General features: G+C 36.3%; 1 protein-coding gene across 1 annotated transcript in view; it reads right to left on the bottom strand.

The window, feature by feature from the left end:
• Positions 1–23,235, bottom strand: part of LAMA2 (laminin subunit alpha 2) — a 485,095-nt gene that overhangs the window by 290,212 nt on the left and 171,648 nt on the right. The window contains exons 5-9 of the mRNA XM_079780407.1: positions 11,966–12,145; positions 9,081–9,170; positions 7,003–7,120; positions 3,136–3,314; positions 1,624–1,723 (exon numbers count right to left, since the gene is read on the bottom strand). Of these exons, the coding sequence (XP_079636533.1) occupies positions 1,624–1,723; positions 3,136–3,314; positions 7,003–7,120; positions 9,081–9,170; positions 11,966–12,145 (667 nt within the window). The remainder of the gene's footprint in view (positions 1–1,623; positions 1,724–3,135; positions 3,315–7,002; positions 7,121–9,080; positions 9,171–11,965; positions 12,146–23,235) is intronic.

The raw sequence follows: 23,235 nt of genomic DNA, 5'->3' as shown, positions 1-23,235 counted from the left end.
GGGGCTCAGGCCTGTGGGAAAGCGGGTACTGGTGACTTCACCTCCATGTGCATGCACCGGGCTGGCCGTTGATGGAATGTGCTGCCCACTTGGGGCCGCTCATGCCGGGGTGGATAGGTTGTGGGTGCGCCCCGCAGTTCCATCAGAGCCTCAAGGTCCAGCAGCCGCGCCTACATAAGCAGCCCCGAGTGGGCATTTCATTCCATCAGCGGCTGGCACAGCACACGTTCATGGAGGTGAAGTCGCCAGCACCCGCTTTCCCACAGGCCTGAGCCCCCGAGCAGCCAGGGATGAGCTGGTGATACCAATGGCCTGACAGCCCGGTGGTGGAGGTGGCATTCGGCCTGGGGACTGGCAAACAGGTAGAAGATGGCCCTGATCACAGGAGGCTAGGCCCTAGGGACCCTACCCACATGATTTCGTGCACTGAACCTCTAGTATCTATAGAAAGTTGAATGGGTACATAATGTATTGTATACTCTAATGGTGTATTGTTCAGGTCCACAAATTTCATAGAAAGTTTTAATATCAGGGAAATCTCATTATGCAAAGTTAACACAAAAAAGTTAATAGCAACATCTGTGCTGAATTACCACTGCATTACATACTTGTTTTTCTACTTTTTTATTTTTGATAACCTTTTAAACAATAATACACATTTTAAAATCAGGGAGAACGTTATGATATTACTGAAAATAATGTGAGTTAGTTGTGACTATTAAAAGATAAGAGACCACAAAATGACCTTAATAATTCACTATTTGAATGTTAAAATAATCATATTTTTAATTTTCTAGCATTTAAAACTATATGGCTTAAATTGATAATCCTAAAGTGTTTTGAAGAAAGCAGGTAAGCTAAATTGTGCCAAAGAAACATTACCAGTCTTTTAACTTGAAAGTCTTTGTAGGAAAAACCTATATTGTAGCCATAATCTATCTTAATCTTTCAAAGAAGAGAAGAATTAAAAATATAAAGAAACTGTTCCAGATATATTCTATGAATTTTCTACTTAACCTCTCCAGTGGCTCCTCAACCTTTTACAACAAGGAGCTATTATAGCACTTGATTCCTTAATGTTAGGAGTTCATCATGAACTTCAATCCTCAAAGAAAGTATTTGGGTTAAATTGGTGTCAGCCTCTTTCCCTTCATAAAATTAGAACTAATACTTTTTATGAGCACTTTTATGTACACATCTTGTTTTCCATCTTATCTCTCCTAATCTCTCCCCATTATAGCATATACATCCTTCAATGAATGCTGTCATTTCATGATAAAAATGAAAGAAGCTACAAAACAATCTAATAAATGATGACATAAAAAGTGATCAATACCACTGATTTTTGATTAACAGAAGATGCATATGCATAGATAAAGAAATATGTATGTACATATGTAATGCAAAACAAATTATTCAACTCTTGCTTTTAAAGCATTGCAATGAAACATAAAATTAATTATTGAGATGAATAAAAAACTGCTTCTTGGAGGGAAATTTGAGAGATATAAGAATTAAATTTATTACATGAGTGATATTCACTGTAAAATATTCTCCTAAAAATTATATTTGTCTTTTAGTTGTTCTTTCATCCGAACAATGACTCTGTACAATGGCTCTCACCTCGTGGAGCATGTTTTTCATCCTTGACACAGACTTCACTTAAAGAACCAATTGCATCACAATGGCATGGCTGGCAAGGTCTTGGATTATTTGGTGATACCTAACAAAAATATTAAAATGCTTTTAATCAAGTGTAATAAAACACCAATATTTTTAAATTCAGCCAACTTTTAATGACAAATTAACTATTATAATACATAGTAATAAATTATATAGGGAAGATTATAATATAAGAAATTACCTTCAATATGTTTATAATTTCTAAAATTCATTTCTTCTAAGTGGATAAACAAAAGTAAAGAGGACAGTACAATAAACTCATATGTTTATTACTTAGACTTAATAATTATCAAGATTAATTATTCAACAAGTTACCAAGATTTTGCTATGTAAGTTTCATCAGATCTTATCCTTTGCTGATGTTATTAAAGAATATCCCAAGTGCAGTGTATTTTAATCCCTACACATTTCAGTATGCATCTCTCATTTATAACCACAGTATCATGATCACAAACAAAAGTAATATTTGCTTAATATTCTCCATATATATTCCTTAACAAAATCTTCCTAATTGTTTTATTTTTGAAATTACAATAGAGTTCAAAATTAGTAATTTCCCCCCATCTTGATGTAAGCAGACACTTTTCAAGAGAAGATATAGGAATAGCCAATAAACACTTAAAATGGAAATTAAATTTGTAGTGAGATTTGCTATGAATTCACAATATAAAAATCTGCTGCGGGACCAAGCATTGATGGGATGGCTTAGTGATTGCTAATATCCACTACACCCACTTCCACTGAAAGAGCTAATTTTAAAAGATAGCACCAAATATTAGGGATTATATGGAAGACCTGGGACCTCCATACATTTTTGGTGAACATGTACAATGTTATTACTAATTTGGCAAAATGTTGGCAGTTTCTTATAAAGTAAAACATATACCTATTCTGTGAAAAAAGCATTATTTTTGTAAATATTTACACAGGGTAAAAAAAAGCATGAACACAAAAATGCATATAAAATTGTTTTATAGGAGCTAACCTAAAACTGGAAATGACCCAAATATTCACCAACAGGAGGATGGATTAAAAATTATCGTACATTTATGCAAATGAACACTATCCAGCAATTTTTTAAAAAATGATTAGTTGTGCACATAACATGAATAAATCTTAAAATGCTATGTTGCATGAAAGAATGAGGACACACAAATGTATCTACTTTGTGATTTTATTTTTATGACATTCATTAAGAGGCAAAATTAATTTGTGTTCTAAAAATAAGAATAAAAATTAGAATTTGTCTGGGGATGGAATTGACTGAAATATGGCACAATGGAACTTTCTGAAGAGATAGAAATGCTTTATATTTTATCTTCAAATATTTATATGTTTCCATTATGAAATGTTTCGGTCATCTTTAAGAATTTGAAGTTATCAAAATTACTTTTCTATATAGTACAACTTTGTATGAAAAAAACACTTCATGAAAGAAAAAGCATACTTTACCCCTTTGGTTCTGAAGAAACCATCAATACATGTCTCACAGTTTATACCAGCAGTGTTTTGAGTACAATTGATGCACACACCACCTCCAATATATTTTCCATGTATATTTAAACTCAGATTTCTTCTGGCAACATTTTCATCATAATAGCATTCGTCGGCCTTCCCATGACAATTGCATGCTGCATTAAGAAAAAAATTTCATAAATATTGTTTTCCAGTTTCAGAGAGAATTAAATATAATTTTCTATTATATATTTTATATTGTATGAGGAAATATATGTATTATGCATATTATCAATATAAAAGTATCTAAAATTACTTGGATTTATTGGTTATATTAGTAAATTCACACTTTTTAATGGAGCTTAAAATTATTAAAACATGTAAATTAAATGAGTCATATGAAATGCCAATATTTAACTGATTTGATCTCACAAAACCAGAATTTTATATGATTAAACATACAATTTCCTATTGTGGCAAAAATAAATGTATTGAACTGTGACATTGGATGATTAAGATCCAGGGAATCTATAATGAATAATTACTATAATCTCTGTGTTACATCCTATGGGTAAAAAACAGATGTTTAGAATATAGTTCTTTTCCTTTACTACTATTAATAACTAAAATTTAGCATTTCTCTAAATGCCATGTTTTCTTTTAAGTGTTTTATATTTATTACCACTGATTTTAATTTTTAAATAGCTTATGAGTCTGGTACTTTAGCCTCTTTGCACATATTAGTAACCTGAGGCACAGAGAAGTGAAATAACTTGTAAAAGGAAACCAAATGAGTACTGACAACCACTGGGAAACCAGGCTCCAGAGTCTGCAGAGCCAACCTTTGCTGCATTCCCTTCAAGTTCCACCAGATGAGAGAGACAGATATCTGCCAAACAATCAGGGCAAAAGGAGAGGTTTGCTTAGTAGCTGAGATCAAGCTATTTTGCACCAGACTAGGATTCGGGTGACCTCTCCAATAGTTAGCAGTCATGTGATGTAGGGAACTTCTTAATTTCCCTAAGGGTCAGCTTCCGTATAAGACACAAGTAGACTGAGTGTCCTTCCTCAGATGTTGAGTTTCACAGGTGTCCTTACATTGATTTCCACATATGTGTGTGTATGTATGTATATGTATGTGTGTGTGTGTGTGTGTGTGTGTGTGTGTGTGTGTGCGCCCACGCTCAGTCTTGTTTTTCCACTAGAGGAGATGTTTAAATACTACTCTAAACCATTTCATTTTACCAACAGTAAATATCATAGCTCTTTCTGTATTAGCATATGATTCCTCTAATGTTATTTCTTAAAAGGCAGTCAGGTCACAACTAATCAGGCCACTACTAATGGGCAGTTAATTGTTTCCAGATTCCGCCTTTATACACACTAGGAGGACTCGGAGGTGCGAGTAGGAGTAGTGTTGTAATGTCAGGCTGCTTCACATTTGCCAGCTGAGTAACTTTGAGCAGAAAATTCAAGCCTTGGTGTCATTGCAGTACTTATCTCTTATGGTTGCACAATGCCTGAGCCGCAGTCACTACTAAAGTCCATAAATGTGAGGAGAAGTAGAGTGAGCAATTGTATACTAATGGCAAGGATTATGATCATATGCCCTGTACAGCTTTATGAGTATATCTATAGGCTACATTCCTACAAGTATAAATTCTAGTCAAAGGACACACAACATTTGAATGAGCTTGAAAAATTCTCCTCAACAATGCTGTGTCAAATTATTCTCTATCCAATAGCTATGATAGAACCCTTTTCCCATAAACCTCACCAACATTGCATATTAGCAAATATTTTAATCCAGTTTCTGGACATAGTAAGCATTCAACCATTTGTTGAGTGGAAGAATGAGCATTTTGAAAAGTTAGCGTATTTTCATTGTTATAATTGGTACTTCCTTAATTATGAGTAAGTGTGATGATCTTTTTATATGGTTGTAAGTCACTTTCCTGAGAAATGTCTCTTTCCATTTTTCTCAGGTGTAGTGACATTTTATTATAACTAGGCAAGATATCTTAACATAGTTGTGTTTGTTGCCAATGCTTTGGCTTTTGATTTAGAATATAGCATTTTTTGTTATATTGATGGCAAGTTTTCAAAGTTTATTCTAGAAAACATGTAGCAATAAATACACATCAGTAGGCATTAAAAAGTTTTATATCTTTAGGATAATGCACAATTCTTTAAAAATCTTGTAAAAATATATTGCAAGAAACAGCCAAGATTTCTGCTATCAATATTAGTAGAGGGAAAGAGAGAGTAATGCAAATGTATTCTCACACTAACTGGAATTAGTGCTGCTGAGAGTGTTTACCGGTCTAACCATGAACTAATGTGTAACACACAAGGCTGGAGCAGCGGTCATTTTCACAGCTCACGCAGAGAGGGCCCTCTTCCCACAGCCCTGGCTGCCGTTTAAAGGCCGTGCCTGCACAGCGCAGAGGACGGGCATAGCACCTGCTTCCAAAGAGCCATGTTTGTTCTGCCATCAGCAGTTTGCTATTTCACAGAATGCCCAAGACACAAAACTGAAACTGCCCTTTAGTACAGGCTCAGCAATAGAATAAATATTCTTTGCTCTTTAGAGATTTATCATGCCTTAAATAAACTAGACTGATGAAAGTCTAAATTGAATTCAAATGAATTAAAAGGTGATTATTCTTCTCAGAGAAGGATTTGTCATGTCATGAAAGGATTTTTCTAAATATTAAGGCGACTGGAACACAATGCAACTTGGAAAAGAACATTTTCATATAAGCTTTTAGGGATGCATACATTGCCCAAAGCTTGATTTATGTAAGGTTTTATGGTTAAGACCCTTATCTTTAATTTAGGTTTTAAAAAATACATTTATTTTTCTATTTGGAAATACAACTTCTCATTTGTCCCATAAAACTGTTTTATAATTGCACTATTTTAAAAAATGTGTCTAGTAGCAAGTGGAAAACTCCTTTCACGTTGCTTTGCCCATCCCTGTTGCTAACAAGTTTGACCTAACCTTTTTGTTTCCTTGTCTAAAAAACACATACACACAAGTGGAGAGTGGTAAAGGAACCACAGGAACAACCGGTCGCTATGATGTGCACTGTGGCTGCTAACTGGCCCCTCTCCCCTGCCGGCCAGCCCTCCTCCCCCTGATTAGGCATTGATCACTGGCCAGGCTGAGGGACCCCACCCGTACATGAATTTGTGCACCAGGCCTCTGGTGTAATTATAACTGCGTGAAAGGATATCAGAGACAACAGGGAGAACCACAGATCAAAAAGCAAAAAAAGTGAGTGCAGAAAAATCAAGAGACTTCAGACATGAATGGATAGCATATACAGAATCTTAAATGGGGGGGGGGGAGTATTTTACGGTTGGAAATATTTTGTGATTAAAGTCTGCTATGATTCAATGGTTTTACAGACCTACCATGGCTAATGACAACAGATGTATACTATGCTTTTATCTATTTACTAGAGGCCCAGTGCACAAAATTTGTGCACTGGTAGGGTCCCTAGTAGCTGCTGAGTGCCGGCCGGGTACTCCTCCCTTTCTCCAGCCGGCCAACCCCCTGGTTGAACTCTTGGAAGAACTCTGGTCGAGGGGACAATTTTCATACTATGCTTTTATTATATAGTATCATAATCCTCACATAGTGATAAATCCATCGGTGTTTGGTAAATATTTGCCAATAGAACAAAACAACAAAAAGCCGAGTAACCGAAATAGCCTGGTAAAAGAGATGACCAGTTATCGCCTTGGATAAAACATAGAAACTGGAAACAGTGCTTCCCTAAAATCGCCACATGCTTATATGACCCATGTCCCAGACAAGGAAGAGTTACACATGCTGTTGGCTTCCCGGGAACATACCTTCACATTCGCTTTTGGTCAGAAAAGTCCCGGCGCGCCAAGGCTTCTGATGGAATCCCGGACAGCACTGGTCACAGCTGTCACCACACGTGTTGTGCTCGCATTCACAGCGGGATTTCTAGTCAAAAAGGGGGGAAACATGCTTTCACTGCTTTTGGAACCATAAATGAAAGGTTTTTCCTGCAAGGTAGAGTGAAGAGAAGAGAAAACTCCCAGACTATGAACCAAAACCTAACAGTCCTGTCAGCCTGGGAAGGAAGAGGTGCTCATCTTAGAAGCAGGTATTTGATGGGCACCAGATTCCGGAGTTCCAGCCTAGTTCTGGGATCACTGGGCTCCAGCTTAGAAGAGAGTAGAGGCCCCACTGGGAGCAATCTTGGGCCTAAGACTAAGATCCCTTCTTCTTTGAATTTAAGGCTTCCCTCAGAATATTGTTAACGTTTGGGAGTGTGGACACAGGGAGAGAGTTGCTCCCTAGGCAATGAAAGGCATAATTATAATAGAAATATGTCCCAGCATGCACCCAGGCGCGCACGCATACAGTCCTGTCGTGTGTTGTGAGTACAGTCTTTAAAAAAAAAAAAATTATTGAATTGCTCTAGCCAGCTTAGCTCAGTGGATAGAGCGTCAGCCTGCGGATTGAAGGGTCCCAGGTTTGATTTTGGCCAAGGGTACATGCCCAGGTTGCGGGCTCAATCCCCAGTAGGGGGTGTGCAGGAGTCAGCCAATCAATGGTTCTCTCTCATCATTGATGTTTCTATCTCTCTCTCCCACTCCCTTCCTCTCTGAAATCAATACAAATATATTTTTAAAATTATTGAATTTATTGGGGTGACAGACTTCAGTGGTACAATTCTACAATCATCTGTATATTCTATTGTGTGCTCACCACCCCAAGTCAAGTCTCCTTCCATCACCATTTATCCCCTCCTTTACCGTCTTCTACCTCCTCCCACCCCCCTTTTCCTCTGGTAATCACCATACTGTTGTCTGTGTCTATGAGGTTGTTTTCTTTGCTTAATCCCTTCACCTTTTTCACTCAGCATTCCAACTCCTATCTCCTATGACAGCGGTCAGTCTGTTCTTTGTATCTATGAGTCTATTTCTATTTTGTTTGTTAATTTATTGAGTACAGTCTTCATTCATTGCATGGAACTGACCCTCCAAGGCTGCCTTGTGGGCTCCCAAAGCGTGGGAAACACTGCTCATCATGACACCTGATAGACACACACCCTACTAAAAGCAGCACCTCTAACGTGCCCAGATAAATGGACCAGGGCATTTGAACCTCCCCTAGGAGGTAACATTATGATGCATTAGTCAGAAAACTGGCTTTTAGAGAAATGCCATTTGTATTACAATTTTAGTAGGAGGAAAAAAATCTATGCATAGGTAGCTATGTTCACTAATCTTACTATTCAATATATTTCTTCCATATACTATACAACAAATGATTGTGTATTTCACCAGTTTGGTTATGACTGAGAAGAATGATGCTCATTCATCTTCCTTTTAGTTTATATTCACTTAATATAAAGTTATTAATGAAAAATTTGACCCAAAAGCATGGCAGCATTTTCTGGCCTAGCAATTTCAATTCTCTCTTGAATACCCTCTTCCACCCCACTCCTTATTGCCCCTGCCCCACCTCAGTCTCCAGTTCCATGCCATTTATATTCACTTCCATGGACATTTTTCATTTGTTTGCATTAACTTTTTTGATGAAATTTTTTGAAAGAAATGGTCTGGTTGATTGATGGCAGGCATTCTCCAAAGCTAAATCATATAGTAGGCTGTCATAGCTAAAGAGGTTTCAAAATAGAAAGACCTGTTTGGAGCCCCCCCCCCCCCTTTTTTTTTGAGGGCGGACAAACTAATTTGGTTTCTGATACAGTGATGGTTGGTTTCAAAGTCTATCATCCTAACCACCAGCTCTATTTCACCCTGGTACAGCTTCCTGTTACACTGTCTAAGCCGAGACCTGACACCACTCACAGGATCCCTCTCAGCAAAGCCTCTTGTGAAACATTCACAGTTCGGAGCTTCGTTTTGCCTAAGCATCCTATAAATATACATACATTTGTCGCTGGATCAAGTGGACAAGCCCTGGCATGACCGTAGCAGATGCACATCCCTCCAACCGAAATATCCTTGACCGAGTAGTAATACTGCAAAAAGCAATCAGAGAGACATCCTGTAAAGAAGACTGCAAGGTGAAAGTAACAGAAGGGAACCTTCAATTAAAAACTGTACTTTATGCTTTTTATCCTTAGTTTGAAGCACACTGTGTTTCTCCAGGACAACTGAAGGCTAACAATAGCCCAGAGAAAGAACGCTTCTAATTTATGTTGGGTGGGCATGTTAGAAATGTCTTTCCCACAGACAGTACAAAGGCCATGCTGAAGCATCTGTGGTTGAGGGCAAGTTGTTATAATTCTTCATTAAAATTGTTTTAGTTTCTTGCAAGAAAACCTCTTTTATTGTCATTAGAGAAACCTCAGTATCCAGGAACCATATGGAGACTGTTTTGTTTGATGAATTTGAAAAGAATCAGCAAATTTAGGGGAATGTACTCCTAACAATACACTTCTTAAACATATACAGAAGGAAGAGAAATGGGACTAACTGCAGGACTGAGCTAACAATGTGAGGAGTAAACTAGATGGGCAGAACAGTGGCCTCTTTTCATGAGGATGTTAACAAGCCCACGCAATTATTTCCCTATCTAGTTAGGATAGGGCTATGTCCCTAAATCTACCCAGCTTTTCAAAGACTATTTATAATTATAGAGCTGAATTATGTTTTATATTTTAATTAATATATATGAAATATTTTATAATTGAGAGTACTTCACATTATCAGATGCAATCCAAATAACCATTGCAGTGACATATAGTTCTATTATTCTAATCATTCCCATTAAAAAAAAACAGATTTAGAGAAAATAAGTAGGTAAACAAAAATCTGAATTCCCTGACGACAAAGTTCCCTTTCCATCTACTTTGTTCTTTTTCTTTGTTTGCTTTTGTTGTTTATACATAGTATCTTTTATAATATTTTTGTTGCATCACCTCACTTGATATACCTGAACTTCAAACTTATGAAACTTGCTAGGAAATTTAGATTAAAAGTCTGCTTTTCACTAACCTCATCACATAATAATATAGACACAAATAGGGATATTTGCTTGCAAAGCTGATACAGCAGTTTTTGTAGATGCTTTTAAATTGGGAAATCTGTTTTAAATATAAATATATAATGCTTCACTTTTGAGTCATTGAAAGGAGCTGAAATTCAATGTCCCTGTTTTATATATTTAAATTTACATGTAGTGTTTACTTAACATTACTTTCAAAAACATATAAATGTTGAACTTTACTGCACTATTTTAAAGGCTCATGTCCAATGAATTTTAAATAATAGATGGGCACCCCAAACTCTATTTTGCCTTCTCAAAAGATGATAAAAGAAACACATTTATTGCCATTGATTTCCCCCCCTCTGATAGATATACTGTCAAGAAAGATTAAATTTCCCTTCAAAATTATTTAGTCTTTCTTGGTATATATTTTTAAGTCATGCTGAAATTAAAATTAAAAGGGATTTTTTAAAACAAGAATCTAACATCACCATAAAATAATTATTAATTCTTTATAAAATAATTCACAATAGGCTGATGTATAATACATGGTAAAATTATTTTAGGTTTAAAAAATACAGGGCACTAATACAAGAAACATGTGTTGTATGGGGATAACAAAACTTTAAAAGTTATTTTATGATGGAGAGATTTGGGAAGGGTAAATTAAGTAATGAGAAGAGAAAATTTATGAGGGGTATTCATGAACCATGAAAAATGTTGCCCTTCAATATTCTGCCTAATGTTTCAGCAATTTTTGGCAATAGTCAGACCTTAGGAAGATCATCTTAGAACTAAGAGTTTTGTTCCACAATCTTAGTTTCTTCTACAATGCTCTTTTTACCTCTGCTTCTGGTCACACAGTAGATATTCTCTTAGCATGGATTTTTTTTATGGATTTATAGCTGAATTGCCCCTCTTGGTAATAATGTTTGGTTATGTAACAGCGTGTAAGGGAGGTGACACAATCCAGTGCATGTGGTGGTGGATAGATAGGAAGAAGCACAGTTATGGCTCATAGCAACCTCCACTGGTCATACACATAAATTCCAGTTTATTAACTCCTGTTTTCAAAGATTTGTTGAAAGAATGCTATAAGCATTTTTTTTTCTGATATTCTATCAGGAAGGAAAATAAAATAATATATAAAATCAGTTTTTCCCTACAGTAAGTAGTACTTTTTAAAACTATGGCTTTTGATTTATTCATAAAGCATAAAATTAAATTATTTAATTGGACAAAATGGTGCACAGACCAGCAGCATTGACATTACTAGGAACTTGATAGAAATGCAGTTTCTCAACTCAGCCCTAGACCTCTTGAATCAGAACCTGCATTTTCACAATATCAACAGCTGCTTCTGTGCACGTTAAAGTTTATGATTTATTGCTGTGTGTGTGTGTGTGTGTGTGTGTGTGTGTGTGTGTGTATACTAGTCATGTTATAAAATGTATTTCTTACTATTGATTGCAGCCAAAAATGTTTCCATTTCCTACAGTAACTCCCCAAAGCCAATTATAATAGTGCTGATCACCCAAAGTGACAAAACTTAGTTCTCAAAAATCAGAATATGAACTAGGCATTATGATCTTCATTTTGCAAAAGAGAGGATCAAAGTTTAGAAGTATTAAAAACTTTGATAAATGTTATACATCTAACAAGTAGCTGAGCTTAGATTTGAACAAAAGGTCTACCAAATTTTAAAGTCTTTGATAACCACTGCTACAAACCATGGAAAGACATATTTTAAAATTATTTAACAGAAGATTAAAAAGAAGGGTGCAATATCATTCACAACCTACAATATGATCCATCATAACTTACCCTTCGTGTGACAATGGGGTCAATTTCCCTTGGGTCTTTGTGAGCAAACATCATCAAATCCGCATTCAAGGTGCGGATCCTCTGAAACCGCAGGCGAATATAGCGGGCAGAGGTGAATTCCAGCAGTTCAGGAGAAGGGTCATCCGCACTTGGTCTCCCGTTGATCAAAGAGATGTGAATCTGCACAATGTGAGAAAAAATTTAACGATTAAGCTCACCAAATACTAAATATTTGTTTTGTTTTTTTCTTTTGGAAAATCAAGCTCTCTACTCTTAATTAGGCAGCTTCATGTTTACTGAAATAAAGTAATTGGGGGATTTTATGGACCTTTTAACACATGTATATGCAATATATTTGATTACATTTTAGGTGTTCTCTATATATTGTAATTACCCATAATCCTCTATTCCAAGACATTGCATCTACTTGACCTTCTTAGGGGTTCCATAAATTTTTAAATCACTAATATTTATCTGAAAATTATTGTGTCTAAAATTATTTAGGAATCTGGTACACAGTGGGAAACCAAAAATCTTGGTTTAAAAAAAACACACTACAAAATAGACAAAAACAGAAACTTACCAAGTACTTAAAATCATTCTAAAGTTGAAAGTATCTATTTATAGAGCCTTAGCATATAGAGAGCAAAAAAAAATGACACACTGCAAGGAAAACTAGACAAATCTGCAATCATAGTAAGAGATTTCAATCAGTTGTTCATTTGTTGTCGATTTTTTTTAGCAACTAGATCAATAAGTTCAGAAGTATAACCCAGACTATGAAAGTACATGCAAACTTGGTTGGAATGGTAGATTTGTTAGGAAAATAATTTAGCACAATTGACACTAAAAGAAATAAAATCTAATAAAATCAAAATAGAGAAATTGCAAAGAAACTATCCTTCAAAGGTGCATGAATCCCACATGCTCTCACAAGCATTTCACAATAGGAGAACATTTTAATGAGAAATAAAGCAGTTTGATAAGATAAAAAGAACACCTATTACAAATAAATGATTTTCCCCCCTGATACCTAAAGAACTCCTATAAACCAATAAGAAAAAGACCAACAACATAACACAAAAAGCAGACAAAAGATACAAGGGAACTATTCAAGGAAAATAAAAATGGCTGTTAAACTTTTGATAAGATAGTGAACCTCACCAATTATTTAAAAGAGAGCTGTTCATTAAATCCACAATAATAAACTTTTTTCCTTTTTTTTTTCTTCAGGTGGTCAAAACCCCAAAATATTGATAATACTCCCTGATGGCAAGACTGAAGAGGTATAAGCATTTTCATATACTTACAAGTGTGAGTGCAAAATGGCATAAATCCCTATGAAAGTGAGTTTAGCAAATGCATTTCAACCATCGAAGCTCAGTGGTTGAGTGCAGACCTATGAACCAAGAGGTCATGGTTCTATTCCTGTTCAGGACATATGCCCAGGTTGCTGGCTCGATCCCCAGTGTGGGGCCTGCAAGAGGCAGCCAATCAATGATTCTCTCTGATCATTGATGTTCTATTTCTCTCTCCCTCTCCCTTCCTCTCTGAAATCAATAAAAATATATATTTTTAAAATTTACAAATGCATACAATTTTTAATCTAATATCCATCAATGTGCAACTGGTTAAATAAATATCTACATACTGAATTAGTGCACCATAAAAAAGAATGAGGCAACTCAATATACTGATAGGAAAAAGTACTTTCACTTTTTGTACTTTGTAAATGCATTATTACCTATGCAATAAATTACATTAAATCAAACTTGTTAAATAAAATTAATTGAGTGGTAGGTTTTGGACTGAATCACCCCCTCACCCCCACCCCACCCCCAAGCATGTGCATGCATGCACAGGAGGCTAAAGAGACAGGAATGCAGGAAGAAAGGAGTCTTGTGCTGGGCCGGAAGCTGTCCAGGAACACGACAGTCCATGCATGTACTGGGAAACTGTGACTTGAGGTCACCACTGGAATTTTTACCCACTTTTGCAAGATCATATTTCATGTGTATTAATTACATTTTTTAACAGGAGAGGCAATTGGTATGTGTTTCCATTCTGAACATCCTGCATTTAGATAATCTCCGAGAGCATTTACAAACTGACTGCCAATAAAGTACTGAGTCACTAGAGAAATAAATATAGCAAACTCTGAGATGAGAAACTAATTCTGATGTCACAAAGCATAAGCTCAAAATGCCACATGATAAAAATATGAAATGTCCCAGCTAATTGAGTCTACCTTGGATACGTAGTAAAGAATAAATTCATTTACCACATTTGAAGATGATAGAATTCAAGGTCTGCTAAATATACTGAATCTGAAAATACTGGATACTTTCTAATGTCAAGAAAAAATATAAAGGAGTAAAGTGGATCTTGTATATTCCACAGTTCTGGCATCTAGCGGATAAACCAGAAATGTGTTCAAGTAGTCTCTATTACTTAAGAAGGTATCAATTAAACGTTAAAAGGATGAATAAAAAGATACATGAAGCAATTAAAATTAGTTCCCCCTAGAGATTAATTTTGGCATCCGAAAAATCACCAGTGCCCTTGAATTCATGCTTAATTTCTGTCTCATCAAGCTCTCCCTTGAGTGCTCCTAAAAATGCTATTTGAAAGAAAGGAGGAAATCACTGCATGTCTAGGATTAAAGTTTCTGAAAATTATTAAGGTTTATTTGGTGTTTATTCTATGGTGAACCATTATTTGTGGTTGTACATAAAATCAGTAAGTTCCTCTTTGAAACACACGGGAAATTTAAAATGAATGGCATACATGTTCTCATTTAGGTTAATAAACCATATGATAGCCACATAAAGGATTCAGCAAAAGAACACTTCTCACAGCTTTGGTATTTTCATCAAGCTACTCTGCCAAGAGAGCTTGTGAGTATAGTTAGTCCCAAGCTGTTTCTGGATTATAAAACCAGCCAGCTGTTTGGCCATGTTGTGAGCAGCTTCTTCCCATCACTTTTTTTTTCTTTTCTTTTTTCACTCCCCTTCAAAATAAATCATAATATTGGCTAGGATATTTCCACTGACATGACGCTGTGTAATTCCAAGTCCTCTGGATAGCTTAGCATACTTCCTGGTTTCCTGTGGGGTGACAACTGGAGGGTGTCTATCTTCAAAAAAGATGAAAAGTGTCAGTCCTCAAGACCTTCACTGCCTTGCTGTGAGGCTGCGGGAAATCCGTGGCAGTCTAGAATCTTCTGAAATGATTTCTATTACAGACATGTTAGTGGGTGTATGTTCATTCTGTCAAAGGAATTCATTCCAACTGAAAATATCAGCCTGATGAACAAACAGTCTTGTAGAGTTTTAAATTACACTCTTCTCTGAAATTAGTTTCGCAGAAAAATAAAGAGGACAATACCTTGTTTATGAACAAATGACCAAATCAATATTACACTCTATTCATCCAAATAATTCTGTTTTTATTAGTATAATCAAACTATATACATCATGTTCCACCTGCCGATGGAGAAACATTTGTGACTCTATAGCATTTTTACTTCTATAATTAGAATACAATTTTAAAATGGTTTACGCAGCAAATAATCAGATAAGTATGTATAAATGTCCCTTATGATGTTTTCCTAATTATATTAATACAACTGCTTTAGATTTCTAAAACAGCTATACTCCTAATACCCTGCCCAATTATACAAATTTCTTGAGTGGGTGCATAAATGGGAGAATGTAGGCTGCTTAGAAATCATTAATAAGTATTAGAAATTTTGAGCAGTGGAAGTAGATGGAGTTGACAATGTATGTGTAGTGTGCTCCCTTAGAGCATTTTAAAATCCCATTTGAATTTTTAATCTCTAAATTTGCCAATTGAAAATGTAAAACAACTTATAAGTAAGGTGTCTCCAGGAGATAAAACAATAAAATCCACATATGTAGGTGCAGCCAAATAATATATAGGTGTATAAGTAAATGAGTTATTGAGATTTGTGGGAATCTCTTAAATACAATAATGGTTAATATGATATTAATAGAGGCCTGGTGCATGAAATTCGTGCACGGGGTGGGGGGAGGTGTCCCTCAACCCAGCCTGCACCCTCTCAAATCTGGGACCCCTCGAGGGATGTCTGACTGCCCATTTAGGCCCGATCCCAGTAGTATTGGGCCTAAACGGGCAGTCGGACATCCCTCTCACAATCCAGGACTGCTGGCTCCCAACCGTTCGCTTGCCTGCCTGACTGACTGCCCCTAACCGCTTCTGCCTGCCAGCCTAATCTCCCCCTTATCACTCCCCTGCCAGCCTGATTGATGCCTAACTGCTCCCCTGCTGGCCTGATTGCCCCTAACTGCCCTCCCCTGCCGGTCTTGTCACCCCTAACTGTCCTCCCCTGCAGGCCTGGTCGCCCCCAACTGCCCTCCCCTGCTGGCCTGGTCGCCCCTAACTGCCCTCCCTTGCCAGCCTGGTTGCCCCCAAATATCCTCCCCTGCAGGCCTGTTCACCCCCAACTGTCCTCCCTTGCAGGCCTGGTCGCCCCCAACTGCCCTCCTCTGCCAGCCCAGTCACCTCTAACTGGCCTCCCCTGCAGGCCTGGTCTCCCCTAATTGCCCTCCCCTGCTGGCCTGATTGCCCACAACTGCCCTCCCCTGCAGGCCATCTTGTGGTGGCCATCTTGTGTCCACATGGGGGCAGCCATCTTTGACCACATGGGGGCGGCCATCTTGTGTGTTGGGGTGATGGTCAATTTGCATATTACTCTTTTATCAGATAGAATTTCAGAGACGAAGAGTAACTTTGAAAAATGAGCCAAATAACTTTTACTCTGTGTGAAAAGGGAAAAAAATCATATATTTGGAGAAAGGGGTTAAGTTGTATGAATCTTAGGAAAAGGGGACAACACAACAATTTGTCATCATGTTTCTAGCACCAGGCAAAGGCTCTGGTTGGCTATACAGTATATCACCAATAGGCACCCTCAAATTATGACTGTTTATTCCTCACCATACCTGATCTACTAACAGCATCTGAAACAACTGAACACTCCATCTACTTCCAGGACTCCACACTGTCCTTGTTTTCCTCCTGCCTCACCGGCTATCTCCTTCACTACTGAACACCCTTTCTCCTCTCTAACTCTAATATTGGAGCGTCATGTTGTTCCGTCTTTGGTCTTTTCTTCTGTTCTATTTACACTTACTCACTTAGTGATATCATTAACGCTCACAGCTTTAAATACCATCTATACTTATGTCTCCCACATCTATGTCTCCAGGCCCGATCTCTCCTCTGAAGGTCAGAATGCAGAATCCAAGTGCCTTCTCACCCACATTTATTTGACTATCTAATAGGTATTTCGAATTTGTATCTCAAATTGAGTTCCTTCTCTTCATCCCAACAGTCTTCCCAATTTCACTAAATAATTTCATTATTCCAGCTACTCAGACCAAAAACTTTAAGTCATCTCGACTGTTTTTGTTTTCTTTATTCCTATATCTGAAATGTCTGAAAATCTTATTGGCTTTATCTTCAAAATATATCCAGCATCTAAACACTTCTCTAAAACCATCTTAGTCCAAGCTTTCATCATCCTCTGCCTGGGCACTACAATAGGATCAGAACAGGTCTTCATGCTACCACACCAAACTCCCTATGGTCTACTTGTAATATAGCAGATTTTTTAAAAAAAATTAGTAAATGTTTCCATCAATTTAGTTTCAGTGTTCCTTAAAATAAAAATCACAATTATTAATGATTTAAAATATTGGACACCTCCAAAAAAAGCCAACTTTCACTCATGTTGCAAGTTGGTCTATGTTCTTTTACTTCTGCTTGCCAGATGATCATTAGTAATTTCTGCAAAGAGATTCTTCACCAATAGATTATATGGAAGAGTTTTAAAAGATGGCTAGCAACTTTATGAAAATAGTGTGAACCATAGCAAAAGAGGTCCATTCCAACTCAAGTGTGTGTTACAAGCCATTGGGTTGGCTCTGACTCCTGGTGACCCTATGAATAAGTGAGGTCCACAATGTAGACCCAGGCCTATGGCTGCTTTTACAGACTCGATTCATCTCATATGTTATCTTCCTCTTTTCCTGCTGCCTTCAATTTATCCCAGAATTCTTGTCTTTTCCAAAGAACCCTGCCTTCTCATGATGTGCCCAGCTTTAGTTTTGTCATTTTTGCCTCTAGCAAAGTTTCAGGTTCACTTTTCTTGAGGACATTCTTGTTCATCTTCCTGGTAGTCCAGGGTAACCATAGAGCTCCAACATCATATTTCAGAAGAATATTTTCTTTCCTTCTTCAATGTCCAAATGTTGCATCTATACATAGGAATTGGGAATACAAGAGTGTGGTTGATCTCCAATGACACATTTTTGCTCTTGGTGATCTTTCCTAGTTCTTTCACTGCTGCCCTTCTGATTCTCTGTTCTCTCTCTCTCTCTCTCTCTCTCTCTCTCTCTCTCTCTCTCTCTCTCAGCTGCAGCATCCATTTAAATTGATGACCAAATCAAGTTAAGCAAAATCTTTAACAATTTTGATATCTTCATTGCCTAATTAAAGTTGCATATTTCTTCTGCAGTCATGTATTTTGTTTTCTTGATGTTCAAATGCAGTCCTGCTTTGGCACTTTTCTCTTTCCTCCTTTCCCTCAGAGCTTTTGAACTTGGGGTCCCTTGACCAGAATGTTTCCCTCCCGGATTTGCAATGCTCACATTATCATCTATTTCAAATTATTTAGCACATTCAACTAGATTTCTACTTTAAAAAGCTATTTCATAGAGTTAATCAGATTTTTTTCTGTAATTATATGAGTAAATCTTTGAGTATGTTATTTCCACAAAATGAAATTAAAGTCAGTAATCCTTAATATCGTTTTCTATCCAAGAATTTTGAGTTAAGTTGATTTAAAGAAAATTAGGAAGTTAACAGCTTGGATCCATGATTTCCTTATATCCAAGTCTACTGTGCGTGTTAATATTAGTTAAACATTAGTTAACTTTATTCTCTATTACACCAATGTTCATTTTGACAGGCTATTTTCAGCTGAGAAGAACACATAAATGTGTTCTCTCAGTTATAAGACATTTTATTTGAACTTAAGAACTACTCAAATTAATTTTGTTAAGCAGACCAAAGTGAACCTTACCCATTGGTTAGCTCCTTCTTTGTGCAAATCATATTCTGGCTATTTCATTGTCCAATCTATAAATTTGATATACTACTATTTGCATGAGTTCATTAAAAATAAGCTTATTAAAATTATAGAGTAAATTTCTTAAACTCTATGGACACACAAAAACTACCAATAAGGCTAATTAACATAGTACCTTGCTTCTAGAAGAAAAAGTTTTTACCAAATGTTATCATCTTTATGGACTGTCATTAGTTTTATTATATGTAACAGAATAGTTACTGAAAAATAACCTTCCTTACCTCATCAGAAAAGTTCCACTGCAATTTTTTAAACTTTTTCAAATCAATGGAATATTTTAAAAGTACTACAAATATAAAAATACATGCATATCTAAATATTAATGCATGAGTAATAAAAATACACTAGATAAATAATAAAAGTTATATGTCATTTAAAATACAGGTTAAATATTTAAACATTTCAGACTAGATATTTTCCTAACCAATAAATTTTACAGCCATAATGAGGAAATTGGGTATTACAGAATCAATATTTTTCCAGTCCATTATTTTCAGTGATATCAGGCATAGTTTATTAAAGTCCTCTTTGCATTTTCCTACACCTCCTATTTTATTTTCTCCAAACTAACAGCTATCATTTTTATGATTATTTTTATTAATTCAAATACTGCTCCTTTGCACATCCAGAAAATAAAGTATTCTGAAGGCTTAAAACACATGCATACAAAGCTTTATCTCTGGTCTGCCTCTTCATACTTTAATATTTTTTATTCAATCAATCACCCATTCAATCAAAAATATTTATTGACGCCTAGTATATTCCAAGTAACAGAATCATTTTCACTTCCTCTTTTTTAAAATATATTTTTATTCATTTCAGAGAGGAAGGGAAAGGGAGAGAGAGATAGAAATATCAATGATGAGATAGAATCATTGATTGGCTGCCTCCTGCATGTCCCCAACTGAGGATCGTGCCCGCACCCCAGACATGAGCCCTTGACCAGAATCGAACCTGGGACCCTTTAGTCCACAGTCTGACTCTCTAACCACTGAGCCAAACCATCCAGGGCTCACTTCCTCTTTTTGTGTCATGGTTTATCTCACCTCTGGGCCCCATTGTCAAGCACCTTTTCTGTGTCTGCACTGTTTGCACTTGGACAGATATACTTTACACAGCGTTTAGTCCTCAGCTGAGATGTCAATTCCTTCCTTCCATGAATACATCCATGTTATGTCCAGAAGTTCTTCCTATGAATTCTCTGAGCTCCTGTATTATCATAGCCTGTTTACTTGCATGTGTCTGCTACTAGACTGTAAGTTCAATGAGAATAGAAACTTTGCCTTATTTATAATATATTTTAGTGCTCAATAAAGTGAATAGTACATAGTAAATTCTCAATAATTACTTGCTGAATGTATAAATCAGTATCAGTGTCCAAATATTATAGGCTGTGATAGATCTTCTGGCAAATTAACTCTTTTCCCCAATCAATATTCCCAATTTTTATATATCATGAAAAATTGACTTTGTATATTTTAAAATATATTTTACCTATATTTCTAATTCTATTGATTGGATGCACACAAGAACTTTGGCATGAATTTTATTTACTGCTAGAGGCCCAGTGCATGAAATTCGTGCATAGGTAGGGTCCCTAGGCCTGGCTGGCGATCAGGGCCGATCAGGTTCCCCACCTCCCCACCTCCCCATCTCCTCCTTCCCTCACTTCCTTAGCTCCCTGCCACCGGTCGCCCGCCATGTTCTTCACCACCCCCTGGTGGTCAGCGCACATCCTAGCAAGCGATTGAACTCCCAGTCTCCTGGTCGAACTCCTGAGGGGACAATTTGCATATTAGCCTTTTATTATATAGTATAATTAACTAAATCTCACTATAGCTTGTAATAATTCAAGTACTTAAAGGGGCATGTTATGGAGATCTCAGTAGCCCCAATATTTGCAAGAATAAACAAAAAAGTATTTCAGACACTAGTAGAGTCATTTCTGAAGATAAAAATAATGCAATATACTTGTATAAATGGATACATTCTTTCAGGTGCCTCAATATTCCTACTTACCAGATCTGGAAATACATTATTTTTATGCAGAACGCACTGAATTCATTTGGAAAGTCCTTAATAAATATTGCACTCTCTTTAGAAGTGTACAAACCCAACTAAAATAACTTCTTCTCCATGGATAATGATTACTGATCTGCTTAATAAGTAGTATTTTAATTAATAAAATACCAAGGACTATGAGTGACCTTAACTTCCTTATTCCAAGAATACAGGAAATATCAACCTAATGAACTGCTTAACAAATAGGACTGTATCATTGACAACTCTACCCTGAGCTTAGTCTTAACAGGTATTTGACACTCCTATAAGGTGGTATTTCACTTTTGACACCCACATGGTCCCATTGTCCCTGAAACTTAGATTGTTTTTCTTCTGTTTTTTTAGAATTATAATTCTTGCCTTTGTCATTCCTGAATGAAAATTTTTCCTTCTATAAAATATTTAAACATATTCTTCACTGTCAAAACAATAGTCATTAATAAACTGCAGTATAATAAGAAAATTAGTTCTCTTCCAAGACTATTTGTCTTTTTGTTCTTATTTTTCTTTTCTCATAGTGGAAATACTTAAAATACTGTGTTTCAAAGATTTGTGGAGCTTCTCTCCTGGTCAAATAAGAGCATCCTTGTCCCTCTCTCTCTTTCATTTTATATCAAAGTTATTTATTTTTGTACCAACCGATTTCATGAAGCATGCTTTCTAACTTTTATGAAATTAACACATAGAAAGGCTAAGTTTTTTGAAAAGATCAAAAATAGAAGTGAAGTCATAGATGCTTTAGGGGTTTTGATTTTCTCAACACCTCAAGCTTGTTATGGTCTTACTTTTCAAAAAACTCTGGTGGTCTTCTTGCTTCATACAAGTCAAAGCCATCAGCAAAGCATTTATTTCTAAGCCCCTTGAGCCTAGGTTAGTTTCATCTAGAACATGCCCAGATGGGTGACCTGTAATCCATCATAATTGAACGGAAGATCTTGTATCATTCCCACTGGTCATGATGTATAAAAGGAACAATGATAACTAAGTCCCTGATATTTCTAAAAAGAGAAAATCATTTCTAAATACAAATATCACCCCTCCCCCTTTTTCTCTTCTCTAAAAGGACCTAGAAACACAGGAGCTCATTTTAAATCTAATTTAAAATTTAAAGTTATTTTCAAATGATAATTTTAAAAAGTACTCCATGTTGAAAATGTTTCATTTATCGCTTGTGTTTTTCTTTCTCCAGGTAAAGTATATAATATTTGCAGGGATAAAAGAAGTGTTGTCAAATAGGTTTTCTCAATCTCTTTTGGGAGCTTCTCATGTAAATTTTATCAAATGCAGATGTCATTTCTAAATCTTTGTGCTGTCAACCTAAGACACTATAGGGATATAAACATCATCTGAAATTCACAGCAGGAAATAATCTAAGAGAAATAGCTTCAGAATAGATCACGAGGGGAAATCACCAGATTTTCTTACTCCCCTCACACATTTGCACTGTTCCAAATTTTGTTTTGGGTGTGCCTCAACCAGACACAGACTAAGAGAACAGAATCATTAGTCATCTATTCCAACATCATAGCTATTTTAGAAATTTCTGTGCAATACACAGGACCTGGCACGTAAAATCAATAGTGGTTACTACTGTGTTCTTATTGGATATTAGACACTCTTGCATGTGATCTCTGTGTCCTAAATTATTTAGCAATGCCAGCTAACGTGGCTGAACGTTGACCTATGAACCAGGATGTCACAGCTAGACTTCCGGTCAGGGCATATACCTGGGTTGCAGGCTCAGTTCCCAGTGTGGGGCATGCAGGAGGCAGCCAATCAATGATTCCTTCTCATCATTGATGTTTCTATCTCTCCCTCTCCCTTCCTCTCAGAAATCAATAAAAATATTTTTAAAATAAATAAATAAATCATTCAGCATTAACTCATTTCATGCTTACAACAATCTCATAAGGTTGTTGTTATCTCCTTTTAAAAAAGAGATACACATAAAAATTTTAACAAATATGGCTAAGTTCATATAGCTATGATATGTTCCAATTTGAGTCTTATTGCA

The sequence above is a fragment of the Cnephaeus nilssonii genome, assembly GCF_951640355.1.
Source record: "Cnephaeus nilssonii genome assembly, chromosome: 9".
Lineage (NCBI taxonomy): Eukaryota > Metazoa > Chordata > Mammalia > Chiroptera > Vespertilionidae > Cnephaeus > Cnephaeus nilssonii.
Note: the sequence above shows the minus strand (reverse complement) of the source record. Positions and strands in the feature narration are given on the sequence as shown.